General features: G+C 38.2%; 1 protein-coding gene across 2 annotated transcripts; it reads left to right on the top strand.

The window, feature by feature from the left end:
- The first annotated feature begins 6,249 nt into the window (after window positions 1-6,249).
- On the top strand, window positions 6,250-21,937 carry LOC122965552 (cytochrome P450 2K1-like). Of its 2 annotated transcripts, XM_044329694.1 has the most exons (14): window positions 6,250-7,183; window positions 7,291-7,453; window positions 7,593-7,742; window positions 7,831-7,991; window positions 8,162-8,341; window positions 18,443-18,622; window positions 18,754-18,916; window positions 19,052-19,201; window positions 19,290-19,450; window positions 19,581-19,760; window positions 20,268-20,409; window positions 20,567-20,751; window positions 21,317-21,458; window positions 21,542-21,937. In XM_044329694.1, the coding sequence occupies exons 1-14, from the start codon at window positions 6,989-6,991 to the stop codon at window positions 21,727-21,729; spliced, it is 2,340 nt and encodes a 779-aa protein (XP_044185629.1). In that variant the 5' UTR covers window positions 6,250-6,988; the 3' UTR covers window positions 21,730-21,937. The 2 variants fall into 2 exon arrangements, with proteins under 2 accessions (XP_044185629.1, XP_044185628.1); XM_044329693.1 differs by lacking the exons at window positions 18,443-18,622; window positions 18,754-18,916; window positions 19,052-19,201; ... (4 more) ...; window positions 21,317-21,458; window positions 21,542-21,937 and adding exons at window positions 9,550-9,691; window positions 9,849-10,033; window positions 10,599-10,740; window positions 10,824-11,228 and having other exon boundaries at window positions 6,584-7,183.
- The last annotated feature ends 1,213 nt before the right edge of the window (window positions 21,938-23,150 follow it).

The following is a 23,150-nucleotide window of genomic DNA, read 5'->3' as shown; positions in this document are numbered from 1 at the left end:
GTTCATATGGACACCTGACTGTTGTTTTAAGACACACTTGAAAAATTGTGAACCTGTCCTTTAAATGTCATCATTTGCATTAAACACTAGAGGGTGACCTTAGTCATGATAAAACTGAAGGCTTATGGATGAAATGAAACATTATTCACAGTGACTCCAGCGTGTGATTGAACTTTTAAAGATACTCTCAGTTTACTACAAGTCAATATTAAGCACCTGTTAATCTACAATAAATTTGTAAAGTAGATTTTTTGATCAATTTAGTTATAAACTACTAAAAGATGCACATTAGATTCTACAGCCTCTCTGGGAAACCTGCCTCCCATCCAGCAGCTCCCACACAGAATAATTAGATCAGGAATTCAGACAAAAACAAAAGCAGTCTCACATTATCAGTTAGCATGTTAGCATGTTAACATTTGCCAATTAGCACTACTAAATAAATCTGATGGGAATACAATTAGTTTTGCAGATTTGGTCAGACAACTTAAATATTTGATCTGATGATGGTGGCAGATGAAAACTCACTGATCACCAAAGTTATAAAGAGGAACATGAATGTCTATACCAATTTTCAGGGCAATAGTTGTTGAGACATCTTAATTAAAATCCACCACAAATGTCAACCTCAAGATAACAATAAAGGGAAGGTCAGGGAATCACTAAAGTCTGGATATATACACCAGTTTCTGTGGAAAATTATCCAATAGTTGTTGAGATAATTCAGATTCAACCAAATTGGTGGACAGACACTTAAGAACATCTTTAAAACATTATAACAATGCAAATAACCTAAAAGCCGGGGTTTGAAAGCAACATTTTCTCTCCTACTTCCTGTGTTATGCAAACAAAATTGGCAATAAGGGACAACCCAATGATAACGTACAAAATTATAAAAAATCTGGTGTTTGGGTCAATATTCTCTGATGTTTTAGACTTAATTTGGTTCAACATTAGCAGATCTTTAAAGCCCTTTTCACTGATATTTTAGCCCCATTTGTACTATTGTTCTGTATCTCTCTGTTCTCTTTCTCTCACTTCATCTGAAACAAAAGTTGTCCCAGGTGATGAAGAAGATGGAGAGCTCCCAAAGCTTGAGGTTGTTTGCCATGATCGACTTCAAAAGTTTTGTATAAATGCTTGTATTAGGTTCGAACTTTTCAACTTTGTTTTGTTACAGCCGAAGCTTCAAGGAAGCTTTCTGGATAAAATGTGAGTCAAAGGCATCATGTCTGATGTAAAACATATATTGTGAAGATCTTTGCCCCCAATTTAATAACTTAGTTTTGTAACAAGTTAAGCTATAAAATTCATTCAGTAAAGTTTATCATTGACAAGGTTTAAAGCATCTAGGTAAAAGATATATCTGAGATTTTGTGTGTATGAAGGTGAACTGTGTGTGTATATGCGTATCATCTTACATAATGTGTGGGCACAGTCTTAATCTTAGTTTAGTTTCAGTTTAGTAGGTTGGCAACTGTTGCGTAAAGCTTGTCATTGTGTCAGAGAGTGTTCACAGCCCCACATTCCTGCAGTTCAATTTCAATTATCATGCAAAAATGTGTAAATATGTATTATTTTATGTAGTCACTGAGCTATGATGGATGGATTAAGGTTTCCATAAGCTAAACTAGTTAGACACAATACCTACTGTCGTTGTTTACAGCCAAATCTGTATTTTTCACCATACATTCTCATATATAATTGAAACTGTACATGAAAAATCAGCCCTTTTGGTTTCTCAAATGACCAGTATTGAATTCTAACATACATGTAGCTAATATAACAGCACTGCAATACGTCCTACTTTCATTAAGATTAAGATTAAGTTAATTTTCATTGAAAATGTTTTATAGAGGTGTTGACTCAACTCACATAGCCTATGACTTTGGTCATAGGCTATGTGATGAGCCCGCCTCTTTTGGCTGGTGGGCTGGCTGCTTGTCTTTGTGGGTCTGCACCATTACCACACCGGCATACGCCTATGGTGCGCCAAATAGGTGGAGTCTGCATTTAAAAGGCGACTCAGTTGGCACAAAGTCTTGATGCCCTGCTCAATTTTTCCCGTACAAGTAAATCTATTTACGGGAGAGACTGCACGGTTTGCAAACAACATCTTGAGGACCTTGAACATCTGTTCTTTCTGTGTCCCATCTGCATCTCCTTTATCCACCAGGTCAAGCTTCTGTTAGAACATCTCACTGGACTGAAAACGTTAATGGACACGGATTGGACATGGACTTAATTGTTTGGATTATCCTAGAGAAGGACTGATATAAACACAACATTGATTAACATCACTCTGGCCCACGTCAGATATGCAGTATACACTGCGACAAATTTTGCCCTCTAAGAGGGCAAAAATGTGGAAAAATGGAAACTGTTCTGCAACCTGTTGCCCATTCAAACATTGTTTTTGGCAGACAAAGGTGAAGATGTTTTTGTGAAAAATGCAAAAATGGTATTTATTTCCAAAGACAAAAAAGATCTGAGTTTTGCATTTTAGTTTTGTTGTGATGGTGTTTGGAGGCATACAATTTGATATGTTCATTTTCTTTTTTTTTCTTTGCAAATAGTTTTATTTTATGTAAATAGATATTCACTGTTGTTTGAACTGTAAAAATTGTCATTTTTGATAATAAAAGAGGAAAAAAATTAAAGTGGCGAAAGCAGCGTGTACGCTTACCTTGAGCACATGGCTGATAGAAACACTACAGGGTAAGTTGAATTAAGCTCCATTGTAGAATATTATTCAAAACACTTTGACTTCTGGAGGGAGCATATTCCCCCAAATATACCTAAATCATTCAATATCATGATTACAGTCTACTTTATGCTATTACAACTGAATGAGTGAATACGATAAAATGTACTTAACATACAGAAGAGCAGCAAGCAGGTGATTGCTGGTATCATTTTTTTCTTTGACATTGTTATCTCATCCACAATTAATGACACAATAAACCTTGATTGTTTAAGGTGACACATCTTCCCACCGGCAAATATTTTCCGCTCCACTTAATACATATGCTCCTCCTTCAGTGCTCGTCATCCCTTCTCGCTGGATTGTGCCCCAGCTGTTGAAAAGGAGCGCTCCCTGTCTCTGTGTTTTGTGTTGCAGACACCCAGCAGGTGTGGTTGGGTCATTGATTATTGGGCTGGGCCCAGTGTTTCCAGTACTATAAGAGCACGCCCCATTTACTCCATGATGAGAGAGAAGGGGGAAACTCTGCTCCCTACTCTCCATGCTCCACATATTTGTCTTTGCTTTTCCTTTCACCATACAACATTCCACTCACTATTTTTTCACTCACGCAACACGTACCGACTGCTACACCCCCCTTTAGTTGTTTCAAATAAATGAATGTGTTTTTGCTTTAACTTTTTCTGAGTCACCCCTCATTATTTGTCATGGTTTTGAGCTGGTCATGACAAATTGGGGGCTCCTCTAAGTCTGGTTCCTAGGTGTTTTGTTTGTGTGCATTTATTCAGTTGTTCTCTTTGTGCTGAAACATGTCCAGGTAACACTGATTATAGGGGTTTCCCAGTCAGTTGAAATGGAGGGACCAATCTGTTACAAGGTTGGTAAGTATGCCACCTGGAGTGCAGGACCTAGTTAGGCATTGCTCCTTTTGAGTTTCGTTGGTTTGCATTGTATTATAGAGGTGTTATATTTTGTCCATCCCATTTACATAAATGAGGGCAGATCACTTATTTCCCTCCATAAAAATGTAATTGTGTTACCTATTGCTAAATAATATAAGTCTTATTATCCCTCAGAATCAGCTGATGAATGTGACAATCAGGAGATGTTACTAAGTTTTGTGTGGATGACTCTGGTGGGCATCCTCTGGGGGGTAGCACATATTCTACTCACATGAGGTTTGTTGGGGTTGTGGATAGTGCAGCACCCTGAAGCGCTCCCTATAAACAATTGGGAAGAACTTTCCCAGAGAAAACAGTAGACAACTAAGAATCAACCTGAAGCACCTCAAAGGTTACAGGTTAAACAATAATCCATGCCACTGTTTTCTTATCATTGTAACGTAAGCCATTCAGGTTCAACCTTTGCTCCATATGTGAATAGTGCCATGAGATCTGCTCTTTATCAGCTGTAAACCACCAAAAGTTTGCATGTTTTTATCAATATCAGATTCTGAAAGTCATATTCATGTCTGTATTAGTCTGCTGTAATGTCCTTGTTTTTGGACTAACCAAAAAGGCCATATGATCCAGAATCACTTCAATATTCTATGTGCATGTTTATAAGCCATTCATGTCATAGGGTTAAAGAGGGCATATCATGCACATTTTCAGGTCTACATTTTAATTCTGGGGCTCTGCTGGAATGTTTTTGCATGATTTACAGTTAAAAAAAACTCCTCATCCATCTTATACTGACCCTTTATGCAGCCCCTCAGTTCAGCCCCTTTCTCAAAGACAGTTTTAGCTCCTGTCTCCTGATGAGACCACCTGTTCTGACTGATTAGCTCCCAGAAACTGCCCCAGACTCCAGATGTGGAGGCTATGTAAACAAACAGTAGTAGTTGGATTTTGCTTCTTTTTCTCCTTCTTTACCTGAAATATAAACTTTTCAAATACATCTGTTCATGTTCGAGCCCAACTCTGATTCAAAAATATGTGAGTGGACAACATGAACAGCCTGTGGAACAACCTTAGCGACAACCTTAGCGACCAAGGCTACAGAATGGATGGCCAAAGAATCTGATACCATCACGAAGAGAAAGTAGAGGTAACTTTGCAAATGGAACGTTGATATGTATCAATGCTCATCTTACTCACTAAGACTGCACACAATCATGTTACAGTCTTTCAGGTAATCTGTGAGATTTACTGCACACAGGAGACTTTTCTCTCTCGCTCTCTGACATTAGCCTGTAAGACAGTGCCTCCTCTCAGGCAACACGAGTTGCCCTGTAAAACAGCACTAATGTTCCTTCTTAATAACAAACTTGGGGAGACAAATGCCCCTTCTCTTACTTTCATCCCATAACCCGTGAACTTCATGGGGAAGGGTGAGTGAAAGCGATGAGTACAGTTAAAACACTGGTAGCTAGCTAATCAGGCACACACTACTAACCTGCAAATATGAAAGAACACCAAGGCATGTTATTAAACTTTGTCAACAAGAAAAAAAACTGTCTGACAATGATGGCGCTGTTAAGAGCTGTGAAAGAAAATTGTAGTAGGTTAAATAGTAGGTTATCATTTTATAAATCTTTTGTATAGGCTATATGTTACAAATGTTTTTAAACTAAGAGGTCAATGTTTGTTATCAACTGAATGTGATGTAATGTCATTGTCATTTTGGGGATACATGTTGGTGAAGAAATCATACTCCTAGGCTAGTTGAACTCTTGAACTTGTTTCTATCTGAGGATTTCTTGCTGACCTCTGGGGTTAGCTAGATATATCTTTGTCTTAAGCCTACTGTTTTAGAGACTGTGTGGATCATGAGGTACCTAGACAAGATAAAGTTAAAGGATTGCCAAGTTTGAAGTTATTGATTGACCATGAGGTCTCTGTTAGATCGTGTGACATACTTTGTCAGAAGGTGTAACGGTTTCTGGAAGTGTCCATTTAGGGACCAGACTGTTTTTAGCTTTGCTTCTGGAGAGGTATAAAGCTGTCTAGTTTGGGTTCACAATCTTTAGAGAAAGGGCTGGCTTTGAAGAAAGGGCCAACTGAACAACATGCTTTCTCTCCAAAAATACAAGATGATTGTATTTTTGTTTGTGTTTGGACATTTGTATAATTGTTACTGATGGTGTGATGGATTGTACAGTGTCTACAACTGCTTCAACAAGTAACAATGTTTAATGCTTTCTTTATGTCTTTATGTGCCTCTTTCTGAAGAAACTTTCCCTAACAGAGCCAGTGAGAAAAGCATTTTTAGAGGGTCAAGTTAGTTTCAGTTAGTATTCAGACTACAATATAAAAATACTCCATTGCAAGTCCACCTTTGAAAACATCCCTGAAGTAAAGGGTGTCACAATGAGATTGGATTGATGAGGATTGATGAGGCTGATAGAGGACAAGTGTGGGGAAATCACAGAGCAAGGCAGGGCTAACGAGGGTAATGCAGGGCAGGTGAGAGGAGGAGCGGATGAGTACAGATGTGAAGATCACACAAGGGAAACAGAGCAAACCAAAACCCAGAAAACACCACTCAACATCCCAGCATAAACCAAACTGTCTCTGAATAAATGAACCCAGAAACACAGAACTACAAGCTAACCAATAATCTAATAGTCTTCCTGAGAAACAACTCAAATAACATGAAAGAGCAAAGTCAACTGACCAAAAGGACTGAACAGAAGTGTAACACAGGAAACCAAAAGAACACAAAGAGTCCCAAAAACCAGGCAGGATGTGACAAAGGGAGGTAAGGGATATCAAAAGTACTCACTGTACATAGGCTTCAAAGAACTTTAAAACAACCAGTTAATGTTCTGGAGCAGCAAAAACAGAGATACTTATTTACACATTTTAAAACTTCACAAAAAACAAGTAAAATGATTTATGACTTTTTCTTAAAACCTCCACTCACAGTTGAAACAAGCATCAGCGAAATATCACTGGGTCAGAGTTGCCTGCCTGGGTAAATCTTTATGTCACTTGTTCCTGTAACCTATAGACTCAATTACTCTCCCTTTTCTGATTACAAGTCAACATTAAGACATGCCATTCAAGATAACAGAAGTGCAAGCTTATCTTTTTAAAATCCAACAACAAATAAAGCACTATGTGCTGAAAGCACCTGATAACGACAGTCATTTACTACTTTTTTCCAGGTGAACCTTTCTATACTTCTATACTTTGGCCCTACCCGTGGGCTGGACCTTTCTCTCACTGGCAGCTACAAAAAGGCTTCTCTCCTTACGAAAACACTCACAGAGCTAAAGGAAACAGGGCAGGGAACATATTGTGTCAGCACACTGGGAAGGATACAGTTTGTTTTAAAGTTATGGGGTTATTAGATGTATTTCTCCAGTCTTCCAGTTCTCTCTCCCTGTTGGCGGCTCTTGTAGTCCTGCTGCTGGTCTACCTCATCTCATCTTCCCAGGCAGATGGGAATGATCCTCCAGGACCAAAACCATTCCCCCTATTTGGTAACCTGCTGCAGCTGGACCTCAAGAGACCCTACAGCACGTTACTGACGGTGAGGAAGTACCATAGGACTTTTTTTTTTTTTTTTTTTTTTAGGGTAGTTAGTTTTTCCTGCAATTCTAACATCCTGTCTGTATTCCTGTGTGTGTGTGTTCTTAGCTTTCCAAGAAATATGGGTCAGTGTTCACTGTCTATCTGGGACCCAAGAAAGTGGTGGTCTTGGCAGGATACAAGACAGTGAAGGAGGCACTTGTCAACAATGCTGACGAGTTTGGAGACAGAGATCCAATGCTGATTGTGCGGGAAATGAATAGAGGACATGGTAAGGAATAAAAAAAAAACTGAGCTTTTGCCAAATTACGTTCCTGTTTTTATTCACTTGCATGTTTCATATGTTTATAGTCTTTGCCCACAATCAGCTTATCTGTTTACACATATTTTGTTCAAATACTTCATCTCAGGGGTTTTATGGTCCAATGGGGATTCATGGAAAGAGATGAGGCGCTTTGCCTTGACTAACCTGAGAGACTTTGGGATGGGCAAGAAAGCATGTGAGGATAAAATCATTGAGGAATGTCAATATCTTATGGAAGTGTTTAAGAAATTCAAAGGTAAGCATTTTCATTTTAACAACTGCAATGAAAACCAACATTTTGGACTTTAAAAACAATGATTCTTTCTCTGTTTCTGTTGTTTCAGGAGAAGCTTTTGATACGACCCAACCAATGAACTATGCAGTCTCTAATATTATCTGCTCCATGGTCTATGGCAGCAGATTTGAATATGATGATCCAGAGTTCACATCCCTGGTAGATCGAACAAACAGAAACATTCTAATTGGGGGTTCCCCATCCATACAGGTATCATTTTATACTTTTGTTAAGCTTATACTTTCAGCATTGTGGTTTCACAATACATAAAATGTGTCAACTGAATAATTTCATTATTTATTTTTGTGATAATGATATTTTATTTTACATACTGATGTGTTGTGTTTTTTTTGTTGTTGTTGTTTTGTTTTTTTCAACAGTTGTACAACCTGTTCCCGTGGATCGGCAAATTATTCTCTGACAGGAAGGAAATCCTGCAGTTGTCTCAATTCAACAAGGAACAGAACCTAAAGCTTTTCAGTCGTTTGAAAGAGACCCTCAATCCCCAGATGTGCAGAGGTTTTGTGGATGCCTTTCTGGTCCGAAAACAAAATCTGGAGGTTGGAAAACATATCATCACCTATCAAAATATGTTCATAGCCATTATTTTAATTCTGTGTCACTTTTGTGCCCCACATTAGATAGTCATGTCCCTTATCTTTCCACAAATGAGGTCCATGTTGATTCTGGTTGTTTTATTTTTCCATTAAAACTTAGAATTGATGGCGTGCAGATATTTAAACCGGGTAGGATGGGGTTGTGTTGGGATCATTGTGGAAAAGAAAGTTCAGTGTTGAAAGTATTGTCATCTTTCTTCCCATAATTGAGAGAGGCAGGTTCATCCAGCATAGTAAATCATTTACTGGACTGAGCAGTGGGGTGACAGCTTTGGGTAAATGTTTAAACCAAGATATGTGATGTTGGGACAACTGGTGGACTGTCATATTCTGTCCATATAGAGGAGGGAGGTTTCATCCAGTTAATTGAATAATTTGAAAATGTTTTAATGGTTCTAATGCTCTCTTACAATGAGGAAAGGTTTTTTTTCCATAAAGAGTGATACATAATCTGCATAAAGACAGATTTTGAGGTCTATGGTTGATGTTTGAATACCTTTTTGATATTGATGTTTTGATGTACTGTAGCTTGTACCCAGTTGAGTTTTGTTGCCATGAATTCTTTTATCATGATTGTAGATCTAGAATTGCCTCTGTCATGTCTTTCTTTTTCTTTTGTAACTGATGATAGTTGACTGGTGAGAGTACTGGTGGTGTTTTGCAGTGTTTTGTTTTCTTTGGTTAGCATTTGTTCTTGGCTGAATTCCAACCTCTTGCATAGTGTCTGGAATTCCATACATAAAACCTCAACCAGTGCGATTCTTGGGCACAGTTTGTTTTCAATGGATATCAAGAGCAGGAAGATGTTTCTGGTGAGCTGTCAGTGCCTGAGATCCTAGTTGGTGTTGAGTTAAGCAAGAAATCAATGTTGTCCAGGAGAAATCTAGCTGGAAAAATCAGGTTTCCATAATCCTATACCCCAACTATGGTAGCCAGGATTCTTGTTGACATGACATTTAAGAAATCAGTTTATTGGAGAAAGTTGACTGTAAATTGGTCATTTAGTGACAAGAATGGAGTTTATATCCTCCACCATCATTATCAAAACAAAAAGTCTGTGACTCTCAGTTAGTCATTCAAAGTAATGTTACATATCAAAGATTTAGATTAGATTTGTTTCAGTAACTGCTCTGTTTCATCTGAACATGCAGGAATCTGGGATTACCAACAGCCACTTCCACAATGAAAACCTTTTGTATACCGTCCTTAATCTCTTTGCTGCTGGAACTGATACAACAGCAACTACACTGAGATGGGCACTTCTGCTTATGGCCAAGTATCCAAAAATACAGGGTAAGGAGCCGTATGTATAAACAGCGTTCATCACTAAACAGATTTTCCAGCTTTACTGACACAAAAATCATCATAAAAACGAACAAAAACAGCAAAAGAAACAAATAAACAACATGCACATAAACATAATTTGTCCTCACCCGCTTTCATCTTCTAGACCAGGTCCAGGAGGAGCTGAGCAGGGTGATAGGAAGTCGTCAGGTTCAGGTCGAGGACAGGAAAAACCTGCCCTTCACCGACGCCGTCATCCATGAGACACAGAGACTGGCTAACATCGTCCCCATGGCTCTTCCTCACAAGACCAGCCGAGACATCACCTTCCAGGGCTACTTTATTAAAAAGGTAAAATTGGGGCGTCCTTGTGGATAGGATGTTAAGATGCTGAATGTGAAATGCAAACCCAAAAACCTGTGGTTGAAATCCAGCTGTGGACTTTTGTTGCATCTCCTTCTCCCTTGTTTCCTGTCTTCTGTCTACTGTAATAAAGATGTCAAAATACTTTAAAAATTACTTTAAAATCTTCTCACTGATTCCAAGTTTAACAGTAAAATAATTTGAAGTAACGCGGCTGTTGTCGGGATGCGTCCTGAGCTCCATCAAACTTCCATCAAAAGGTTCAAACTCAGGTTAGAGAAAATATTTTTTTTCTGTCATGTCACGAGGATCATCACAGTGAGTTTTCAGTTATGCAATTTACTTTATTTTTTAAATGTAACTTTAATTGATTAATTAATTTCTTTATCTTCTAAGGAGTCTTGTTGGTCATCCATACCCATCTTCATGTTCAGAATAAAAACTGTGAAATTAAAATCCAAATGTGGCAAAACTGGGCCACATGAAATATTCTCTGTAGTTGATGTATTGCTCAGCATATTAAAAGCTTTTTCAAATTCTGTGTTGTCTACAGGGGACCACAGTGTATCCTCTCCTGACATCTGTCCTCTATGATGAGAGCGAGTGGGAGCATCCTCACACCTTTCATCCTGCCCACTTCCTGAACAAAGACGGAAAGTTTGTCAAGCGAGATGCATTCATGCCTTTTTCTGCAGGTTGGTGAATTTAATCGTCACTTCTTGATGATGTTAATGTTCTTGCAGATGAGCTGAAACATTTCTTCTGTTCTCTCTTGCAGGTCGCAGGATTTGTCTCGGAGAGAGTCTGGCCAGGATGGAGCTCTTCATCTTCTTCACCACCCTCCTGCAGCACTTTCGTTTCACTACTCCACCTGGAGTTTCAGAGGATGAGCTGGATCTGACACCACGAGTTGGCATTACCCTTAACCCTTCACCTCATAAACTGTGTGCTGTCCCCTGTATGTGAGGAGGAGGGCTTGAAAATGCTGCTTGGCCAAGTGTCATGATTTGAACTCAGTTATTTTTAAGAGAGTGGATTCTAATTTCTACAATGTTATACTCCATGTAGTGCAACAACCATGAATACACTCAACATCAATGATGTAATGAACACAATCTATGTTGAATTGCTGTTTCAGAACAACTCATGTCTCAGCAATAGATTTTGTTCTTTCTGTGCTACAAGATGTAATGATTTGATGTATATATCCATCATCACAACCACCTGTTGACTTAAATCCTTCATTTGGGGAACTTATTCCCAACATTGGCCTCAGACTTGGAGCAACTGAACCTCACACTTACTGTACTCGGGCACCAGGGGGAGACTGAGCAGTTTGACAGCAATCTCTGGCAGAGATGTGCACACATGGTGGCTAAAATGGCTCGAGCTGCTGCACCTTCTGGACCAAACTAATAAATGTAATGTATATAATTGTAATTAATAATAATAAAATTATTTTTATTGCCACTGCTGCCAGTCTGATTATTATTACACCAAGTACAATACAATTACAACAACAGGTGACTGGGCTTCCAAGCTGTGTTAATGCCTGCATTATACTTATAATATACAAATATGCAGCTCAAAGTGTTTCACATTAAAGAGATAAAAAAAAAAAGAGAGACATTAAGAATTAAACAGGAATACATGCTTAGTATAAAAGAAGGCAAACAAGAAAAATGGAAAACAGCACATTGCATTAAAGGAGAGGACAAGAATAGCTTATCAAGGAAACACAGCTAAAACTCTTAAGTTAAAGACATAATCAATCATGAAAAAAGAATAAAAATTCCTTAAAATGGAATAAAGTGTCTTAAAGATGGTGGGATATGGCACAAAAGAAATGATGCAAAAATCATGCTATAGAAAGGCTAGATTAAAAAGATATGTTTATAAGTGTCGTTTAAAGCTTTCAACCGAGCCTGCTTCTCTAACGTCTTCAGGTAAGGCCTTCCACAGTTATGCTCCCAAACATAATTGAAGAAAGCTGCATCTCCAGTTTTCTTTTGGGAAGGCTCATGGGTCTAAAGCAAACCTGCAGTAGAAGATCTAAGGGCTCGTGAAGGAATATGAAACAAAAAAGAGTCTGTGATGTGGTTCAGCCATAACTCATTGAGAGCTTTATAAACAATCGACCTTTTAGGAAGACCCGTAAAAAGTGCATTGCAGTAGTCCAACTTACTCAAGACAAAAGTATGACTTAGTTTTTCAGCATCTTGCTGAGTTAGGAATAGGTGAACCTTTACAATATTTCTGAGATGAAAAAATGCTTTTTAGTCACTTTCAAAGGAGTCAGGTTACCAAATCTTTTAAAGAGCTCATCCCTCTTTGCTGTGGGGCCAATTAATAAGATTTCTGTTTTCTCCTCATTTAATTTAAAATTTTTAAAATAGTATGCTTTTGCATATACTTGCACGGCTTGTATTATTGCCATAACAGTCACACAAACTGTAGCCTTATAATAATGTTTATCTATAAAATTCATGAGTTTTCAGTTATGCAATTTACTTTATTTTTTAAATGTAACTTTAATTGATTAATTAATTTCTTTATCTTCTAAGGAGTCTTGTTGGTCATCCATACCCATCTTCATGTTCAGAATAAAAACTGTGAAATTAAAATCCAAATGTGGCAAAACTGGGCCACATGAAATATTCTCTGTAGTTGATGTATTGCTCAGCATATTAAGGAATATGAAACAAAAAAGAGTCTGTGATGTGGTTCAGCCATAACTCATTGAGAGCTTTATAAACAATCGACCTTTTAGGAAGACCCGTAAAAAGTGCATTGCAGTAGTCCAACTTACTCAAGACAAAAGTATGACTTAGTTTTTCAGCATCTTGCTGAGTTAGGAATAGGTGAACCTTTACAATATTTCTGAGATGAAAAAATGCTTTTTAGTCACTTTCAAAGGAGTCAGGTTACCAAATCTTTTAAAGAGCTCATCCCTCTTTGCTGTGGGGCCAATTAATAAGATTTCTGTTTTCTCCTCATTTAATTTAAAATTTTTAAAATAGTATGCTTTTGCATATACTTGCACGGCTTGTATTATTGCCATAACAGTCACACAAACTGTAGCCTTATAATAATGTTTATCTATAAAATTCATGAGTTTTCAGTTATGCAATTTACTTTATTTTTTAAATGTAACTTTAATTGATTAATTAATTTCTTTATCTTCTAAGGAGTCTTGTTGGTCATCCATACCCATCTTCATGTTCAGAATAAAAACTGTGAAATTAAAATCCAAATGTGGCAAAACTGGGCCACATGAAATATTCTCTGTAGTTGATGTATTGCTCAGCATATTAAAAGCTTTTTCAAATTCTGTGTTGTCTACAGGGGACCACAGTGTATCCTCTCCTGACATCTGTCCTCTATGATGAGAGCGAGTGGGAGCATCCTCACACCTTTCATCCTGCCCACTTCCTGAACAAAGACGGAAAGTTTGTCAAGCGAGATGCATTCATGCCTTTTTCTGCAGGTTGGTGAATTTAATCGTCACTTCTTGATGATGTTAATGTTCTTGCAGATGAGCTGAAACATTTCTTCTGTTCTCTCTTGCAGGTCGCAGGATTTGTCTCGGAGAGAGTCTGGCCAGGATGGAGCTCTTCATCTTCTTCACCACCCTCCTGCAGCACTTTTGTTTCACTACTCCACCTGGAGTTTCAGAGGATGAGCTGGATCTGACACCACGAGTTGGCATTACCCTTAACCCTTCACCTCATAAATTGTGTGCTGTCCCCTGTATGTGAGGAGGAGGCACCAGAGGGGGACTGAGCAGTTTGACAGTAATCTCTGGCAGAGATGTGCAGACATAGTGGCTAAAATGGCTCGAACTGCTGCACCTATGCCCTTCTGGACCAAACTAATAAATATACTGTATATGATTGTAATTATTAATTATAAAATTATTTTTATTGCTGCTGCTGCCACTTTGATTATTATTACACCAAGTACAATACAATAACAACAGGTGACTGGGCTTCCAAGCTGTGTTGCTGCCTGCATTATACTCAATAATAACAATAATCAAAGCTGCAAGCAGCGATGAACGGGCCCTCACACCTCTGCGCACGTTGGGCCGCGGCGCAGTCGAAGGACTTCTGTCACGGGCATTTAGATGTCTTCAGACCCGGGCTGTTTTCAGACAGCGCAAGAAGGAGTTAAACATCACTTCCTTTGTCCACTATTTTGCCTGCTGGTGGGGCTGCTTTGCTGCAATTTCGTAGGGGGCGCTATTCAGCCAGTTTGCATCACTGATGGAATATTGTCTTGTAGACGTGTTCAGGCCGGGCTCTTATCAAACATGTAAAGTTTGGTGCAGACTGGAGTATGTACAATAAAGTTATAGCAACTTCCTCTGTCATGGCAAAACATCAAATCTCAACGGTGTGAGGATGAGAATTTTCTGCAGGGTGAGAAATTTCTGTCTTGCTCACACCTGTGTCATCAAAATCATTCAAGTTTTGGGCCCATTCACTTGAATTTCAATTAATAAATTTAAAACTTTTGATGAGTTTGTGTGTAAAACAAATTAATTTCCTAATTTTCATCATCTATTTTTAGAAAAGTAACGACTTTTAACCCACATGACCTGGTCAAAGTTTGGTTGAAATGTGTTCTGTCGGGTGTGTAGAGACAATAAGTAACTGCAGCTAGACACAGAAAAATACACATATATTTGAATGGAGAGCGAACCACTAGGTGCTCGGGCCCTAATAAAGGAAAAACTGCATTACAGAGCCACAAATTTTAGTTTTGATGGTATTTTTCTACAGCACTTTATTACTAAACTGTCACCCTTGCCCTCATAGATCATCCCCACTACTGAATTATAAATATAAGATCTATAATTATTGTAAAATAAATTATAATAACACCAAACTTCATACAAAGTTTGTATGTAATGTACTGTATGTATATAGATCTTTCTGCTGTATCCTACAAAAATGAGCTGCATTCAACCCTCACACCAGTGACGGCTGGTGACTCAAAAAATTGGGGAGGACAGGAGGAAAACCAACATACTGCATCAAACTATATCATTGTCCCCCACCAGATGAAATTGGAGGGGCGGAGGGCAATTTTATATGCCAATATGCTTTTAAAAACAAAAACCCCTGAGTGATCTCATCAACAGACAAGCTATCACATGATATACACGTGTTTCCTATGTATTTTTTCTTAGTATACAGAAATATATAAAGTACCACAAAGCTTATAATGTGATACAGGAACAGACCAGTGCTGAATACTAGAAAGACTGAACACTAAAAACATTCACAGATCTAAAAGTGTAGGTTCAAATCAGAAAGTATTAATGCATGTATCAAACACATGACTTACACACTCTTATCTTTGTGCATGACATACAAAATATAACAAAATATCTGACTCTGATGTCTTCTTCTTTCTATCATGGAGATGAAGTATTCATGTCATAACATCCATTTGTGACTATTGGTCATCTGTTAGTTAACAGAACTTTATGGCTGCTGCTTAACCAGTCTGATATCATTAGCAACAATGACAAACAAGCTAACTCTCCTGGTTGTTTCTCCGGTACTTCTCTCTCCAGCCGCTCCATGGTGTCCTGCTGCTGCTGCGCTGCATAGTCCAGATCATCTCTCCCATTAGCTTAACAACAGTCCTTAACAGTCCCTCCATGGATGTATAAAGAGTCCTTCAGGCTGCTACAACAAGCCAGCTGTTGCATTGGCTAACGTAAGGAGCTATCTACTGCTGCTACTCCGCCTTACAGTGGAGAGAATTGAAGATGAATTCTGGAAACTATCACTGGACCAACTCAATGTCAATATTGCATTCTGGTTTTTGATTGGTTAGGGAGGCTGTCCTCCCTTGGAGCATCATTTGACATGTCTCTTCCGAAGAAGAGAGAGAAAATATGTTGTATAAATATTTTTTTTATTTGCTAATGGTTTATATCAACCAAATATAATTCTTTATATTTTGATCTCCCTCTTGCCTCTTAAAAGATAGAGGGGGATCAACCTCTCCACTATGTGGAGGCTGGTCCATAACTGCTTCCACAGTTTTAGATACAGACTTCATTTGAACTTTTAGATACAGACTTCATTTGAACTTTAAATAAGTCATGAGACTTTGACCTACAAATCTTGAATTTACATGTTTTTTCTATCTTTTACTGTTTTTGAGATATTAGAGTTTGACTTATAAAGTCTTTTCTTGCTCCTCCTGCGATTTTATAATGAGTGTGTATTGCGGAATGTTTCACAGCACTGAGGGAGTGACATCACCAGGAGCAGCTGGAGAGCAGGATTTTAGAGAACACTTCTTGTGAAATATCCTCATAAATCCCATTACTTTGGCCAAATCTTACATTAAAAATCATGTATTAGTAGGAAATTTCATGGTGAATCCATTGATACGGGTTTGAAAGTGGTCAGACTTATTGTTAGGAGTTCATGCCTCCCCATTGTTTTACATTGTAAGAGTGGTGTGGCACTGTAACATTGAGGGCTTATAAAATTCAAACTGTTCCAGTTATTACAAAGTTTTTAACAATTTTTTTTCAGCATAGTGTCATAAGTCATCTAAGAAGTTTGAAGCTGATACCATTAACGCCTTTGGGGGAGATAGCGTTTGTTTGGCAGCCAAAATTGGGGCAAAGTCTTATTGTGAAAGGCTAATTGCGGACTTCCTGTTGGATTTGTGTCAGTGTATGATTTGTAGGTCAAATTAAGGGTTTAAATGGCGTAATAATAAATAAATAAAGAAAGAAAGAAAGAAAGAAACAAACAAACAAACATACGAAAAACAATAGGGTCCTCTTCCTTTTGGGCTCGGTCCCTAATAACTTTATTTGTATAGTACCTTTCATACAAAATGCAGCTCAAAGTGTTTCACATTAAAAGAAAAATGGAAAACAGTGCATTGCATTAAAAGAGAGGACAAGAATAGCTTAAAAAGGAAACACAGCTAAAATTCCTAAGTAAAAGACATAATCAATCATGAAAAAAGAATAAAAATGCCTTAAAATGGAATAAAGTGTCTTAAAGATGATGGGATATGGTGCAAAAGAAATGGTGCAAAAATCATGCTATAGAAAGGCTAGGTTAAAAAGATATGTTTTTAAGTGTCGTTTAAAGCTTTCAACCGAGCCTGCTTCTCTAACGTCTTCAGGTAAGGCGTTCCATAATTTGGGAGCATAATTGAAGAAAGCTGCATCTCCAGTTTTCTTTTGGGTAGGCTCATGGGTCTAAAGCAAACCTGCAGTAGAGGATCTAAGGGCTCGTGAAGGAACATAAAGCAACAGAGAGTCTGTGATGTAGCTCAGCAATAACCCATTGAGAGCTTTATAAACAACTAAGAGGACCATAAAAAGTGCATTGCAGTAGTCCAACCTACTCAAGACAAAAGTATGACTTAGTTTTTCATCATCTTGCTGAGTTAGGAATAGGTGAACCTTTACAATATTTCTGAGATGAAAGAATGCTTTTTAGTCACTTTCAAAGGAGTCAGGTTACCAAATCTTTTAAATAGCTTTTCACTCTTTGCTGTGGGGCCAATTAATAAGATTTGTGTTTTCTCCTTATTTAATATTACATTTTTAAAATAGTATGCTTTTGCGTATACTTGCACGGCTTGTATTATTGCCTTATATAACAGTCACACATGCTGTAGCCTCACAGTAATGTTTATCTATAAAATTCATAATAATGCTAGTCACTTATTTTCCACTGCTTTCCTTCCAGTGTTGAGCTAATGATCTCACCAGCTGTGTGCTTGCTTTGTTATTTGATATCTACCTGAAAGCAAGTTGGTACTTTTGTTAATTATATAATATTGCAGCAGCCAGCTAAAAGGTGAATCATTACTGAAATATTAAACATCCAGTTATTGTGTACTTTATCTCATCTAACTGTGTTTGTCTCCATATCATCTGTTAAAGTTGGATGAATTTGTGGACAAGGGACACATTTTAACATAAGAATTGCATTAGATATTGTTATTCCATGTGTATTTTATGTGCATCATCAAATCAGTGTTTAATCCTCATGCACACAAGTATGCACGTGTGTGTTTGTGTGTTTGAGCGTACAATTTTATATGTGCACATCGTAGGTGCGATACAGTGGGTGTGCTCTGACCTGACCTGTTTTGAAATCAGGTTTCCAAACAACTATTCCCCTCCCTGCCTCCCCTTGAATGTTGTTTCTTTGAAGAGAGATTTGTCCTTGTAATGTTTAACACTTGGCTGTGGCAACTTTTTACTGGCAACCATAAAAGATCCCTCCTCTGCACCAAAACACTAATAGAGTTAAATACACCAGGAGGAGACTCATTTTGTCAGTGTACTTGCAACTTCAGGACACTTTTTTCATGGAGACGTTAAATCTTTTTCTCCAGTCCTCCAGTTCTGTCTCCCTGTTGGGGGCTCTGGTGGTCCTGCTGCTCATCTACCTCATCTTTTCCTCCAGCTTCAGCTCCCAGGAGGACAGGAAGGAACCACCTGGACCAAAACCACTTCCCCTGCTGGGTAACCTGCTGCAGCTGGACCTTAAGAAACCCTTCCACTCATTACTGAAGGTGAGGAAGTGCCATAGTAGTTTTTTTTTTTTTAGTTTGTTGTGTCTGCTAATAATTATGTCACTTTTTTCCTTTTTCCCGTGTTTCTGTTAAGCATAAAAAATGTCATGACAGTATGCCTCTGTTCTTAGCTTTCCAAGAAATATGGCTCAGTGTTCACTGTCTATTTGGGACCCAAGAAAGTGGTGGTCTTAGCAGGATACAAGACAGTGAAGGAGGCACTTGTCAACCATGCTGATGAGTTTGGAGAAAGAGATCCAATGCTGATTGTTGATGAATTCAATCAAGGACATGGTAAGGAATAAAAAAAACCTGAGCTTTTACCAAATTATGTTCCTGTTTTTATTCACTTGCATGTTTATATTCATAGTCTTTGCCCACAATCAGCTTATTAGTTTACATATATTTTGTTCAAATACTTCATCTCAGGGGTTGCATGGTCCAATGGGGATTCATGGAAAGAGATGAGGCGCTTTGCCTTGACTAACCTGAGAGACTTTGGGATGGGCAAGAAAGCATGTGAGGATAAAATTGTTGAGGAATGTCAATATCTTATAGGAGTGTTTAAGAAATTCAAAGGTAAGCATTTTCATTTTAACAACTGCAATGAAAACCAACATTTAGGACTTTAAAAACAATGATTCTTTCTCTGTTTCTGTTGTTTCAGGAGAAGCTTTTGATACGACCCGACCAATGAACTATGCAGTCTCTAATATTATCTGCTCCATGGTCTATGGCAGCAGATTTGAATATGATGATCCAGAGTTCACATCCCTGGTAGATCGAACAAACAGAATCATTCTAATTATCGGTTCCCCATCCATACAGGTATCATTTTATTCTTTTGTTAAGCTTATACTTTCAGCATTGTGGTTTCAAAATATATAATACATAAAAATATTTCAACTGAATACATAATTTCATTTTTTACTTTCCTGGTAATTTTTTTTTTCAACAGTTGTACAACCTGTTCCCGTGGATCGGCAAATTATTCTCTGACAGGAAGGAATTCCAGCAGTTGTCTCAGTTCAACAAGGAACAGAACCTAAAGCTTTTCAGTCATTTGAAAGAGACCCTCAATCCCCAGATGTGCAGAGGTTTTGTGGATGCCTTTCTGGTCCGAAAACAAAATCTGGAGGTTGGGAAACATATCATCACCTATCAAAATATGTTCATAGCCATTATTTTAATTCTGTGTCATTTCTGTGTCCCACATTAGATAGTCATGTCCCGTATCTTTCCACAAATGAGGTCCATGTTGATCCTAGTTTGACTCTGGTTGTTTTATTTTTCCACTAAAACTTAGAATTGATGGCGTGCAGATATTCAAACCGGGTAGGATGGGGTTGTGTTGGGATCATTGTGGAAAAGAAAGTTCAGTGTTGAAAGTATTGTCATCTTTCTTCCCATAATTGAGAGAGGCAGGTTCATCCAGCGTAGTAAATCATTTACTGGACTGAGCAGTGGGGTGACAGCTTGGGGTAAATGAAAAACTGGTCATTTAATGACAAGAATGGAATCCTCCACCATCATTATCAAAACAAAAAGTCTGTGATTCTCAGTTAGTCATTCAAAGTAATGTTACATATCAAAGATTTAGATTAGATTTGTTTCAGTAACTGCTCTGTTTCATCTGAACATGCAGGAATCTGGGATTACCAACAGCCACTTCCACAATGAAAACCTTTTGTATACCGTCCTTAATCTCTTTGCTGCTGGAACTGATACAACAGCAACTACACTGAGATGGGCACTTCTGCTTATGGCCAAGTATCCAAAAATACAGGGTAAGGAGCCGTATGTATAAACAGCGTTCATCACTAAACAGATTTTCCAGCTTTACTGACACAAAAATCATCATAAAAACGAACAAAAACAGCAAAAGAAACAAATAAACAACATGCATTTAAACATAATTTGTCCTCACCCGCTTTCATCCTCTAGACCAGGTCCAGGAGGAGCTTAGCAGGGTGATAGGAAGTCGTCAGGTTCAGGTCGAGGACAGGAAGAACCTGCCCTTCACCAACGCCGTCATCCATGAGACACAGAGACTGGCTAACATCTCCCCCATGGCTATTCCTCACAAGACCAGCCGAGACATCACCTTCCAGGGCTACTTTATTAAAAAGGTAAAATTGGGGCGTCCTTGTGGATAGGATGTTAAGATGCTGAATGTGAAATGCAAACCCAAAAACCTGTGGTTGAAATCCAGCTGGGGACTTGTGTTGCATCTCCTTCTCCCTTGTTTCCTGTCTTCTGTCTACTGTAATAAAGACATCAAAATACTTTAAAAATTACTTTAAAATCTTCTCACTGATTCCAAGTTTAACAGTAAAATAATTTGAAGTAACGCGGCTGTCGTCAGGATGCGTCCTGAGCTCCATCAAACTTCCATCAAAAGGTTCAAACTCAGGTTAGAGAAAATATTTTTTTTCTGTCATGTCACGAGGATCATCACAGTGAGTTTTCAGTTATGCAATTTACTTTATTTTTTAAATGTAACTTTAATTGATTAATTAATTTCTATATCTTCTAAGGAGTCTTGTTGGTCATCCATACCCATCTTCATGTTCAGAATAAAAAATGTGAAATTAAAATCCAAATGTGGCAAAACTGGGCCACATGAAATATTCTCTGTAGTTGATGTATTGCTCAGCATATTAAAAGCTTTTTCAAATTCTGTGTTGTCTACAGGGGACCACAGTGTATCCTCTCCTGACATCTGTCCTCTATGATGAGAGCGAGTGGGAGCATCCTCACACCTTTCATCCTGCCCACTTCCTGAACAAAGACGGAAAGTTTGTCAAGCGAGATGCATTCATGCCTTTTTCTGCAGGTTGGTGAATTTAATCGTCACTTCTTGATGATGTTAATGTTCTTGCAGATGAGCTGAAACATTTCTTCTGTTCTCTCTTGCAGGTCGCAGGATTTGTCTCGGAGAGAGTCTGGCCAGGATGGAGCTCTTCATCTTCTTCACCACCCTCCTGCAGCACTTTCGTTTCACTACTCCACCTGGAGTTTCAGAGGATGAGCTGGATCTGACACCACGAGTTGGCATTACCCTTAACCCTTCACCTCATAAACTGTGTGCTGTCCCCTGTATGTGAGGAGGAGGGCTTGAAAATGCTGCTTGGCCAAGTGTCATGATTTGAACTCAGTTATTTTTAAGAGAGTGGATTCTAATTTCTACAATGTTATACTCCATGTAGTGCAACAACCATGAATACACTCAACATCAATGATGTAATGAACACAATCTATGTTGAATTGCTGTTTCAGAACAACTCATGTCTCAGCAATAGATTTTCTTCTTTCTGTGCTACAAGATGTAATGATTTGATGTATATATCCATCATCACAACCACCTGTTGACTTAAATCCTTCATTTGGGGAACTTATTCCCAACATTGGCCTCAGACTTGGAGCAACTGAACCTCACACTTACTGTACTCGGGCACCAGGGGGAGACTGAGCAGTTTGACAGCAATCTCTGGCAGAGATGTGCACACATGGTGGCTAAAATGGCTCGAGCTGCTGCACCTTCTGGACCAAACTAATAAATATAATGTATATAATTGTAATTAATAATAATAAAATTATTTTTATTGCCACTGCTGCCAGTCTGATTATTATTACACCAAGTACAATACAATTACAACAACAGGTGACTGGGCTTCCAAGCTGTGTTAATGCCTGCATTATACTTATAATATACAAATATGCAGCTCAAAGTGTTTCACATTAAAGAGATAAAAAAAAAAAAAGAGAGACATTAAGAATTAAACAGGAATACATGCTTAGTATAAAAGAAGGCAAACAAGAAAAATGGAAAACAGCACATTGCATTAAAGGAGAGGACAAGAATAGCTTATCAAGGAAACACAGCTAAAACTCTTAAGTTAAAGACATAATCAATCATGAAAAAAGAATAAAAATTCCTTAAAATGGAATAAAGTGTCTTAAAGATGGTGGGATATGGCACAAAAGAAATGGTGCAACAATCATGCTATAGAAAGGCTAGATTAAAAAGATATGTTTATAAGTGTCGTTTAAAGCTTTCAACCGAGCCTGCTTCTCTAACGTCTTCAGGTAAGGCGTTCCACAGTTATGCTCCCAAACATAACTGAAGAAAGCTGCATCTCCAGTTTTCTTTTGGGTAGGCTCATGGGTCTAAAGCAAACCTGCAGTAGGAGATCTAAGGGCTCGTGAAGGAACATAAAACAAAAAAGAGTCTGTGATGTGGCTCAGCCATAACTCATTGAGAGCTTTATAAACAACTAAGAGGACTTTAAAATTGATTCTGGATGACACAGGGAGCCAGTGTAGTTCAGCCAAGACAGGTGTGATGTGTTCTCTCTTTTTGTTTTTGTTAACAGTCTAGTCACAGAGTGCACTCTCTCAATCGACCTTTTAGGAAGACCCGTAAAAAGTGCATTGCAGTAGTCCAACTTACTCAAGACAAAAGTATGACTTAGTTTTTCAGCATCTTGCTGAGTTAGGAATAGGTGAACCTTTACAATATTTCTGA

This window comes from Thunnus albacares, chromosome 16, assembly GCF_914725855.1.
Source record: "Thunnus albacares chromosome 16, fThuAlb1.1, whole genome shotgun sequence".
Lineage (NCBI taxonomy): Eukaryota > Metazoa > Chordata > Actinopteri > Scombriformes > Scombridae > Thunnus > Thunnus albacares.
This window is presented reverse-complemented; position numbering and strand designations above follow the sequence as displayed.

Coding starts and splice junctions, on each gene's coding strand:
- LOC122965552 (XM_044329694.1), top strand. CDS start 6,989: ATGGGGTTATTAGATGTATTTCTCCAGTCTTCCAGTTCTCTCTCCCTG. Junction 7,454..7,592: donor GGAAATGAATAGAGGACATG/GTAAGGAATAAA, acceptor ACTTCATCTCAG/GGGTTTTATGGTCCAATGGG. Junction 18,623..18,753: donor CCTTCCACTCATTACTGAAG/GTGAGGAAGTGC, acceptor CTCTGTTCTTAG/CTTTCCAAGAAATATGGCTC.